This window comes from Pseudoliparis swirei, chromosome 19 (genome assembly GCF_029220125.1).
Source record: "Pseudoliparis swirei isolate HS2019 ecotype Mariana Trench chromosome 19, NWPU_hadal_v1, whole genome shotgun sequence".
NCBI classification, from domain to species: Eukaryota; Metazoa; Chordata; class Actinopteri; order Perciformes; family Liparidae; genus Pseudoliparis; species Pseudoliparis swirei.
In genome coordinates this window covers 14,296,619-14,307,545 of record NC_079406.1, presented here as the reverse complement: position 1 = coordinate 14,307,545, position 10,927 = coordinate 14,296,619, and the positions used below count along the sequence as shown (strand labels likewise).

Below are 10,927 nucleotides of genomic sequence, written 5' to 3'. Positions count from 1 at the left end.
CAATCATCCGCATAGCTTTGCTATAATATACTGCAGGATGTTAGCTATTTGAATGGTGTCATTACAGGAAATGGTCATTCAAATGTGGCTCCATAAAACAGTAACATAAGTGATGCAAGCATTCCCGGTTTTGTTTCCCTATGGCCCAGTGATAACATGGACAAATACAATTTTGAGAAGAGGTTTGGGTTGTTTCAGTACATTATCATCCAATTGCATATATGTTACTAAATCCACACTGGAGTGAATGAGGAGCGGGATGAAAGCGACAATAGTTAGACCAAAGGCCTAATGTACAAAGTGGGTCACGAACTAACAGGATCATTTTGAGTAAAATATGGATCTTGGTGTACATGGCATGATTTTAGACGTTAATAAAGTAAGTCACCCACAACTTCAGTTTCTGTTATCCTTTAGTGTATAGTTCACACTATAGAAACATGGCGTGTCAATGTTAGAATTATTAAAATGTCATTCTCAGAACTAGCTGTGATGTGCAGGATCATTTGTTACCTTTTCTTAACAATCAGTGGCTACTATAATAATTAATTAACTCAAGACCCTCAATACGGTTCCACTTCGGCAGCTCGTCATGTGAATCAATACAAGTCCTCTTTTATGAAAGAATGAGTTTTCCGTGTATTCAACAAGGCCACTCCAACAGGTCCTTGGGTACTTCCGTCTTCAACATTTTCCAGCATTATGAACGAACATCCATCCTCATCTTATTAACCCAATAGAGGGACGCACATACCAAACCTCATGTTCGAGATGACCAACATATCACATGTAAAATGGCACCAAAATTAATGCATTTCTGATCATTGGCGTCACAGATTCATTTACAAAAGCAATCAGACATTTCACAGCTGGAATTGTGATCGAGATGCAGGCTGTTGAAAACTTGAGGTTAATTGGAAACAGCTCACATCACCTTATGTCAAGGTATAAAATAATGAATAACAAGATAATCAGAGCCAATCAAGATCTGATAAACTTCTAAAAATTAATTCGTAAAATAAATTAAACCTCAATATAGAGGTGAATCCTGATAAAACAATTAGACAACAAAATCCACTAAAAGCAGTCATGTGTACTTATCACTCACGCAGGACTAAAAATATTCATTTAGTCAGAAAAGCAAAGAAAAGTTCCGCCTTCCCAGGAAGATGAAAGACTTAGCACAAGATTGAGACCACAGCAGATGAGGAGGTAGCAATGGTTTTCAGCAGTTCAAATTTAATACTTTGTCCCCCTTTCTCTACAGAAACCCAGGTAAAAAAAATCCCCCACTCTCATAAAATACAACAGCAGCAGTTACCAGTAAAAAAAATGAAATGCAAAAAAGGAAAAAAAGAAAAGAAAAAAAGAGAAAGCATTGAAGGGAGAAGAGAGAGAGAGAGGGTAGGGACATGAGGCAAGAAAGGAAAATATATTTTCTATATATGAGAAGAGTCCAAAGTTCATATTCAGACCAGGTTAGGGGCAGCGAGGAATCTGGGAACTTGCTGTTGTGTTCATTCAAAATGGAGGGGAGGAGAAAAAAAATGAACAAATTGAGTCGAGTCCAATCCAATTTGGGGAAGGAACCAGCACTCTAAGGCAGGGATTTATTCAGGAAGGGCTTTTTCCCCCTCTCTGGATGAAAGAAAATCTCACTCCTCTTCAGCCTGTGTGATGCATTTTGTTGTGTGTACAGATGAAATTTATGCGCAAGTTTGTGTATGCAACAGGTAAATTGGAAGGTGTGTCTTGTCATATATGGTCAACACAGTTGCAGCCCTCACTTGCTGCAAGAGAGGTGGCATTTTTCTTCCCACATTTCTTCATTAATTCCTTTGCTTTGCTTTTTTTCTCCGAATATCAGTCCCCGACTACCTAGTAGTCATCCAAATCAAAGAACTCATCGTCCGCTCCTTGGTACTCCATGCCCTGGAAATCCACCCTGTACCGCAAGATACCTGAGCAAGACAAACATGACAACGGTAATATGATGAGTGGCCAGCTTGTCATGTTTTATTATATTGTTACAGCAATAAAGGAATAATTTGTATTGAGATAAGCTAACCCCTAAAGGGATGAATTCATGAAAACTTTGTCCTACTTACTAAAAAAAAACCCCACAACATTCAATTTATTTTAAGGTTGAAAAGTACAGGAAACTAGTATGCATTTTTTTGTTTCTACATTAAAGAATAAGTACTGTTGCATAATTAAGAAAAATGTTATTCGACAATATTGAGTAAAATAAAATATGGATCTCCTAAAAAAGTGTTAGTGAAGAATTTAAATAAATAATACAGTTCACACTAAGCAGTTTATAACACATCATTAAAACTACAAATGATAAAATTTATAATAAAACACAAATATTTTTATTTCCTAATAAATTTAATTGTGTTTTTATGAAGAAAATAAATAAATGACTAACAAAGTAAAAATATAACATTTCTAATTTTGTATAGTTTACAACAACTTCAGAGAAGCTGAATTTTTTTGGGACGAGGATCTGTGTCTGCCGATATGGATAATCAATGATCATCAATTAGTATCAACGGCAACATTTTTTATCATGGTTCTCTAAAGAGTTTCATGATTCGTTAAACCATTCCTTCGTGAAGACATGCACATTAACTTTTCACAGAAGGGGGACTGGCATCTTTTAAACCAGATTAGTCCTGGCCATAACCTACTATATAATATAATATATATACATATATAGTCTTACGTTCTTGGAGCTAAGCCAAATATTATAATTAGATTGTGAAATTCTTGCAATATGTCTGTGGCTATCAATGTCTTGGTTAAGGCCGATTACAGCATGCAATTAACTTTGGTAGAGCAGCTTAAGCAGTTATGTGGCCGATGATAGGCTGGTTTCCAACACTATTCAAAGTTACAAAAGAAAGGACATCTTCTTCGTGAGTCACCAAAAAATATATCAACTGAACTACACATATCCTCTATTCATCCTAAAAATTATTTTGTACAAAATCTCCAATTCCACTGTCATAAAGCCTGTTGTAAACAGTGTGCTCACCTCCAATGCCTCCAAAACCCTTGACGAACTGGGACCCTTCCTGGCTCTTGTCAGTGACTATCTCCAGCGTGGCTCCAAATTTCTTGTAGTTGTTAGCAAACCACTCCAGCAGAGGCATGCTCTCGAGTAGCTCATGTTCTTGTCCCGTCTAGAACAACACAATCAAGAGTAAGGAACGTTATGGGACTAACTTAATTCACAAGAATCAGTCATGTCTTTAAAGAGCTCACCTCCTTGTCTGTGAAGTGAGACTTGTCTTTCTCCTGCTCTGGTGTCAAGTACAAAGTCTTCTCATCTGAAAACCAAAGGAGATATGAAGATCACAGCATTGCAGTAGGTTTATTTTCAAAATATTATTTTTTCTCATCAATGGTAAATGTGATATTTGTGGTTTTTGTACCGTTCTCTAATCCGTTGCTCTCTGCCCCATGTACACGTAGAATGTAACGCATGGTGTCTAGGTTTTCATAGACTATGAGAATCTCCACTGCTCCCATCTCCAGCGCTTTGAGTGTGTCCTCCACACCAAAACAGTACTTCCCCGTGTCCTGGCTGATCTCATCGAAGTACCGTCCTATAGAGAGGGACAACCATCAAGAACATCTTTACCCCAACAAAAGCTCTTGCTTTTAAAAAAGATGTCACGGGAGACACCTAAAAACTGTTGTTCAACAGCGTCAGTGGGACGACTCACCTATGAGCTTCTTCTCCTGGATGAACTTGACATTAGAGAGAACCTCTGCTGAGAGCTCAATGGCCTGGTTGAAACCATTCTCTCCTCCATAGGAGATGTCCACCAGCTTTAAAACCTTGGCCTGTAACCTCTGTAGAACAGACACACAGGTTAAACACACTACAGAGTAATCCACAGAAATAGCATAACATGATATAAGAAGCACACTTAATGTGAATGCTTTTCATGCAACAATTCAAACAAAAGTTTATAAATATAGTAGTGCTGTGAAAAATAACGCGTTAATTCAATTACAGGTTTAACTAGTTAATTTTTTTTAGCGCATTTAACGCATGCGCAGAATGAGCTTCCAATCTGTCTGTTGTTGGTCGTCGGGACGAAAAAAAAGTCACTTGCAAAATGAGCTTCCAATACACCACTTCAATCTGAACTCTGTCCGCTCTCATGCAGACGGTCTGTTCATCGGTAATGATCCTTCCGCAGGTTCACCTCCGGAAACCTTGTTACGACTTTTACTTCCTGTAGATCAGGGTCTCAACACGTCGATCGCGACCTGCCAGTCGATCGCGGCGTAGTGTCGGTAGATCGCATGACATTAAAAAGATTGGCCCGCCCCTGACATGTTCTCTAGAGCACGTCTTTGTTCTTTTATTAAACTAAACGTCTGTTGTTGATCGTATCTCCACAGCAGCATGTCATTTCTGTCTCTTCGCGTTGCGTTAACACTTATCGATCTCCGTCTGGCGCGCCACAGAGCTCCGTGCGCGCGCATCGGGACCGAGCAAAAAAAGTCACTTGTCAATCTGTCCACCTTTAGATTGTATCATGGTGGAGTTAATGGTTGACAAACAAGAGAAACATGTTCTGTTTAACCCTCCTGTTACCTTTACATTTACTAACATATTTTACCCTCGGGGTCAATTTGACCCCAGCAATTAAAACCTCCAGAAAATTATTAGAATTAATATTGCTTCCCAAGTTTAAGTGTGAGGTACTTTATGTTTGTTTGTTGACTACCTAAATAGCCCTTTGAATAAATAAAAAAGTTGATATTTCTTAAATGTTTGACACAGTGAAAAACAGCCTGGGGTCAAATTGACCCCAAAGAACACCGACATTAAACATTGAATGGGGTCAAATTGACCCGAAAGGTAACAGGAGGGTTAAACATTCTGTTTAGGATGAAGATGTATTAATGTTCCATATGGAAGAAAACTGCTAAATAACTGCTGAGTTGCAGCACCATTGTATAGAAGAATGTATAAATGTATATATCCGTCTTTTGTCATAAATCTCTATGTTCTCACAAAATATACCGAGAATATCGGTAATATGTGATTAATCATGATTAATCCACAAAAACCTGTGATTAATCCGATTAAAAATTTTAATCGTTTCACAGCCCTAAAATATAGTCATCTTAACTTAAGATCTTAGGTGATTACATTTTGTACTCATCTTGTTTGTTTATGTTGTGCATTTGTACTTTTTTTAAATGGATTTTGTTTACCCATAATAAACTGAGATTCTAAATTGTTTAGCCGTCTAGTTTCTGAATTGTTTAAGATTAACATAAATTCTTTATCGATACATTACATAGTAAAATCATAATTAGTATAGTTTTTGATATAATAAAAACACAAAGACTTACAGGGTCGAACATGTCCGACTGGCTGAGCTCGGTCTTGAAGTCAGCGGAGCCAGCCAAGACCATTCCTGCCACATTAACTTTGTCGTTGGATACGAAGAGCTGAACCGCCGTCTCCGCCACCTTTCTCACATAGTTGTGTCTCTTTTCCATTCTGAGACGAGCAAAACGTAGAGCAGACTGCCCTCCTCTCCCTGAAAGAAAGATTGAGAACAAGTGACACAATCTTCACAGGCAAAATCAACTCACGAACTACAGAATAATATGTAATATAGTATATATTGATCCCTGCTGTGTAGTTAAAAATATAAAAATGTTGGTGTTTTTAGAGTATTGAAGGTCAGTACCGTGCTTCTTGGGTAAGTCCACAGTGAACTTGTGCATCACCTCTCTGGTGTTGCCCTGCAGTGTGCCAAACAGTGCCCCACTACCATCGATCACAATAAAGCCAAATTTACTGTCATCGGAGAGCAGGGCTGTCAATGCCTGTTTGGGGAAAGTTTGAGAAAAAATAGATGAGAATGTGACAGAAAAGTAATTTAAATACGGAAAGTAATGTAAAAAAAAAAAAAAAGATGTGCAAACACAATAAGCAGGGATGAGCTCTCACCTCTGTGTGGAACTTGTTGTCACAGAGATAAAGGGATGTGTTAATTGGCTTAAAAGGCTCAAAGTCGATATTGACTTTCTTCTCCTTGCCTTCGTCTGTCACAATGGTGCCACAGTACACAACCAAACCATTGGGTGGCACTGGCAAGACACAAAGTTCAGAGAATAGATGAGACAAATATCCTGGGTTTTTTCATATATTCATTAACATTGCAGTTTCTTCAGGGGAAGCTAGCATTGTCAAGCTTTCTCAGACACGTCACTGATATGCTTTACTCGAGATTCTGAAATGCCACAACATACTGTGACCAAATTGTCCAAAGTGTTTCCCCTGGAATGTTGCTCTCTTATGTGATTTATGCACACCCTTCTCTCACGCAACCTATTTTACATTTAAATGCTACACTCACATCTCATTCTAGAAACATTGTACTTTCATTTACTACTAGGTGGTCAGAAGCTGCATGGAGGTGCATAATACACATGATAAAATGCTGAGGATATTGGACGATTACATTTATACAATTTCTAGGATTTTTGATGTCATGACCGGAGTTAATGATATACAGTTGCCCCTGAAAAAGTAACTCACATGCAACTCAGCAGGATTTTATTTGGGTTATCACTGGAACACATACCTTTGTTGTAGAGTTTTAGTCTTTGCTGTACAGAGGTGATGGCCCCGAGTACAGATAGCCTGTTGACTCTGCTCTTAATGTTGGAAGCTGTACCAAACTCATCAGCCAGCATCTTGGCCACTCTAGATATCTGGTCCTTGGGAGGGATGATCAGTGAGATCATACTGGTGCCATTACTAGAAAGAGCAAGGATTCAATGTTAGTGCTTACATTAACACTGTACACATTAACACACATGTACAGGATGCAATGTCTGACAACTCACTATAAACATAATTTCCTTACCAGGGAGAGGTTGATAGCATACTACAAATAATGTAATTCCTAATATGTTACAATAATACTGCTTAAAGAAAGTATGGATAACACCGATTGTGTAAATTGTAATGATTTGGAACTAGAATCTGTTTGTTTTATCAACTTTCTGATATCAGTGTCTCACTCATATCATTTTGTAAACACAACCTTCCCTTGCAAAATATCACCGTGATCAGGTCTGAAAGGTTGAGGGGCAGACAGGATGGGCTTTCAGTTACACAGAATAGAATATATGCCCTTGAAGCCGAGGACCACCAGTCCCACTACTCCACGCTTGAACGCTCGCTGTCCTTTCACTGCCAGTCAAAAGACAAAGCGTACCAGCACAAGCTGACACTGCAGACACAGGCAGGTAGCAGCAGCTGGATGAATGTGGGGCAAACGGTCAACTGTGTGCCATGGCAGGGTGTGGAGCACAGGAAAGCAGATTCTGCTCTACACGAGACGGAAAGCTGTGGCAGAGCAAGCGACCGGCAAGTGCAGCAGCACCCACATTTACATGTCGTGTTTGATTCAGAAGGCCACAACGTCCAGAGCTGGCAACCAACTGGACGGATTCTTTACGACTGACGGTTCGTAGCCCGCCTGCCATGAGGCACCCACAATATGGGACTCGTTGGTCAATTGATAAGCTCCGTCATATAATCGAGGTGTAGAAAGGTCACGCTGACGCCATTTGAAGTTGCGGATGAGCCTCTCGAAAAAAATTGTAACAGTAAGCTAGCCGGCCCTCATCTCTCATCAACGTGCTCTCTCGTCAGAAGACACCCATGGCGGCCTCCAACCAGATATGACGTCGGTTAGCACGGCTTGTAAGCAATAAAGCGACAATGGCCGTTCCTGTCGAAAACGCGTTCAGGGAGTCATGTCAACATTATCTGCCGTGTTACACTTGAGACAGACTCGTGTATTCCTCCATATTAACGCAACATGTCCAGCCTCTATGCGGGCAAAATGCGACAGTAGTTAGGAGTTTAGCATTTAGCCAGCTAACAGCAGAAGCTATGGTACGCTAAGCTAGATACGCTAAGCTACCACTCCCAAATTCGGCCCTACTTGTCAGAGCTCCAGCTGTCGCGGCGGTCAACATTCACACAGTCACCGCGCACAGTCCGCCCCGTGGCGGTATTGGCTCACGGCTGAATCGAATTGCTTACCCACGGGCAGCTTCCAAACTTTTGATCAGCTTCTTGATTTTCCATATCTCCACGTTCCTGTCTGCCGCGCTGGGGTCGTCCGCCATCTTTCTGCTGTAATCGCTTCAGCACCTGAAAAGAAAAACATATGCGTCTAGTAAAGAGACTCACCGATAGTCACTGGCTTACTAGGCGGACAGAATATTTGACCGAACCAGCAGGACTCAGTACCTCTCCAACCGCGGTGTCCGTTAAGGCACCTGACCAGTACTGGCAACCGGGCTCGCCGCGAATAAAAGACGCTAACCCGGCTGTTCCTCTCACTACAGCCCGCGGAGAATGACGGGCCTAGTTCTGCCAGGCCCTAGCGTCCACCCTGTTCTTATCTTTGACGACCTACTTTCCCCTGTTCTCCTGGAAACCAAATATCAGCTTTTCCGGCGTTGCGTCTTTAATCCGCAAAGAAAAAAAGAAACAGGTACGGTACCTGCCTCGGACAACGCCGCTCCGCTATCGTTCCGCTGCGCTACGTTGAGTCGGTGGTCCGAGGAGTGACGTTGCCTTCCCGACCGGTCTCTCGCTACTCCACACGCTGCGCGCGGTGCTAACGACGGGGCTCACATGTGGGAGGTGGTTTGAATTGTGGCGTCCACTTCCTGGAAACCACATAGAAACCAATAACAGCTCTTGGCTCGTACGTCAATCATAAAGCTGAAACAAGGATTGGACGAAAGATAAACTACGTCATCGTAGCTTGGTGTGCTGTGGATCATGGGATATGTAGTTGGTGTGATGTAACGCAAAGACTTCTGTTGAATTAACAGGTCGTGCAAAACTGGCATATATATTTTGTTCACCTCCTTCCATCTGAGTTTATACTTTCAGCTAAAGACTTCATGGTGTTTTTATAGCCCACGTATTACATTGTCATCCGCTTACTTATTATGTGAGCGCTTTACATATATTCAGTGTGAAGAGGGACATCTGCTGGACACTTTAAAACGTGTTTGCCAGTCTTTTATTCTTTCTTACACAATACCTTTGAAACATGTAAATTTCTGAAAACAATGTTGAGGATTATTATGATCTTCAGCTTTTACCCGTCAGAAAAATACAGAAGCAAACATTCTGTAACAAACACCATTTATTTTTCTTGTTTTCGCACAATCTTTCTGCTTACTTGAGTTTTGACAAACCAACACTCAACCCAACTCTCACTGGGCTTTAAACCGTCAAATGGAAGAAATCGTAGGAGAAACGCAGCAGTGGGTAAATTAAGGAGGATTAACTGCAGTAACTCAGTTTTCAGCTATCTTGTGACCATTGAATTAAAGTAAAACAAAAACATGACAGTAAGTGACGTTTTGATATTATTAGTCATTATGACTTCTGAAAACTGAAACCCAACCTACTATACACGATGTTGTGATGCGACAGGGGTCTTGAATGTTACATATATGTACATGTTCTTTTTTATATCTACGTCAGCAGGGGTGGGCCATTCGTTTAGCCTCTGAGTGTTGCAGAAAGGTGGCTTCCTAACTGAAAAGGGGACTCATTCAAACCATAAAAAGTTCAGCCGTCCAATTACTGTGACTGGTGATGTAGAAGACTTCAGAGAAAATAAATATAGCAGCTGTTTCAAGCCAGGCCACTCAGTAATGCAATTACCTTCCGTTGCTAATTATTTGGTGGGATGATAAGTGAGCTCGGTTGTAGCCTGAGATTGTGCTGTGTAATATAATGTAGTTCTTATCAAAGGTTAAAGGTCACTCAATGACTGAGCCTGAAGATATGGTGGGTCATATTCAGTCAAATATATCAGTTTGTCCTTTTTGCTCTTCATGTTTTGAATACAATTACATTTGGTACTTGTGACAGAAGAAACAAGTTATAGCCTAAATGGTGACAGAAAAAGACATTAAGAGGACAGATATTGAACTCAGAAAATCACAAAAATAGAACATATAACAAAAATATTTTCATCTACAAGATCTCTGTTCACTGTTACATCTATGTTCATATTTAACATGCATACATGTGTTGTGGTTGTCTGATCTGATTATTAGAAACATTAATAAGCTAATGTAAATGTAAATGTAGATCTTCTTGTGTGTTGAAATATGCAAGCACTCTGAACATCAAAAGCAGATTGAATTTATAATGAATACGTTTGGTTTGAAGTCAGTTGTGTCACTTTTCCTGATATGTTCATGATGCATTTTTCAGTATTTTAAGGTAAGTTAAAGCTACATATCCCAAAAATGTTTGCCTGGAGCGTGGTGGCAATGAGAGCCAGAATCAGAAATAAAAGTGGCAGAAAAATATATAGTGAGAAGACACTAAGTCTGTCCTTTTCCCCTCTTCAATAGAATATCTACACAGAAGCAACCTTCATATTTATTTTGATATGCAGTAGAAGAATACTATGACCTATTCACAGTTACACCACAAGATGGCAGCATTGATTTAAGGACAACTGAATGGCTTCTTCAGTCTCTGTCTTGTTTTCATTAGTTGATGAAGGAGCATTGTATCCCCGGAGATTCGGTGTTTTGCATCGCTCATTGAGACTCTCATAAGTTCGGTGTGGTTGTGTATTTGTTGTGTTAATTGTGGAATTCAGTTTATTAGGTTGCCATATGCTGGATATTAGTCATTGCCGTTAGTGAATTGTGATTGTTTCTTTCAGAACAAACATCTGTTTGTGCACGAAGCAACAAGCCCAAGAAGGATCTCTGTTGTATTACCCATCTCTAGTGAACCGGGGGAATGGGAGGAGGTGGGTTGAGCATCTGGATCTGACACTCGTAGCATAGCTTTATCATTAGTGAACAAGTGATA

The 10,927-nt window shown here is 40.1% G+C and overlaps 1 protein-coding gene across 3 annotated transcripts; it reads right to left on the bottom strand.

Moving 5' to 3' along the window:
- Positions 1-1,219: 1,219 nt before the first annotated feature.
- Positions 1,220-8,675, bottom strand: etf1a (eukaryotic translation termination factor 1a). Of its 3 annotated transcripts, none has more exons than XM_056439311.1 (11): positions 8,575-8,675; positions 8,105-8,215; positions 6,630-6,805; positions 5,993-6,132; positions 5,730-5,868; positions 5,386-5,576; positions 3,735-3,864; positions 3,441-3,614; positions 3,271-3,335; positions 3,041-3,188; positions 1,220-1,961 (listed from the first exon to the last, which is right to left on the bottom strand). In XM_056439311.1, exons 2-11 carry the CDS (start codon positions 8,188-8,190, stop codon positions 1,879-1,881), a joined length of 1,332 nt encoding a protein of 443 aa, XP_056295286.1. In that variant the 5' UTR covers positions 8,191-8,215; positions 8,575-8,675; the 3' UTR covers positions 1,220-1,878. The 3 variants fall into 3 exon arrangements, with proteins under 3 accessions (XP_056295286.1, XP_056295285.1, XP_056295284.1); XM_056439310.1 differs by having other exon boundaries at positions 8,571-8,671; XM_056439309.1 differs by having other exon boundaries at positions 8,315-8,654.
- Between the last annotated feature and the right edge of the window lie 2,252 nt (positions 8,676-10,927).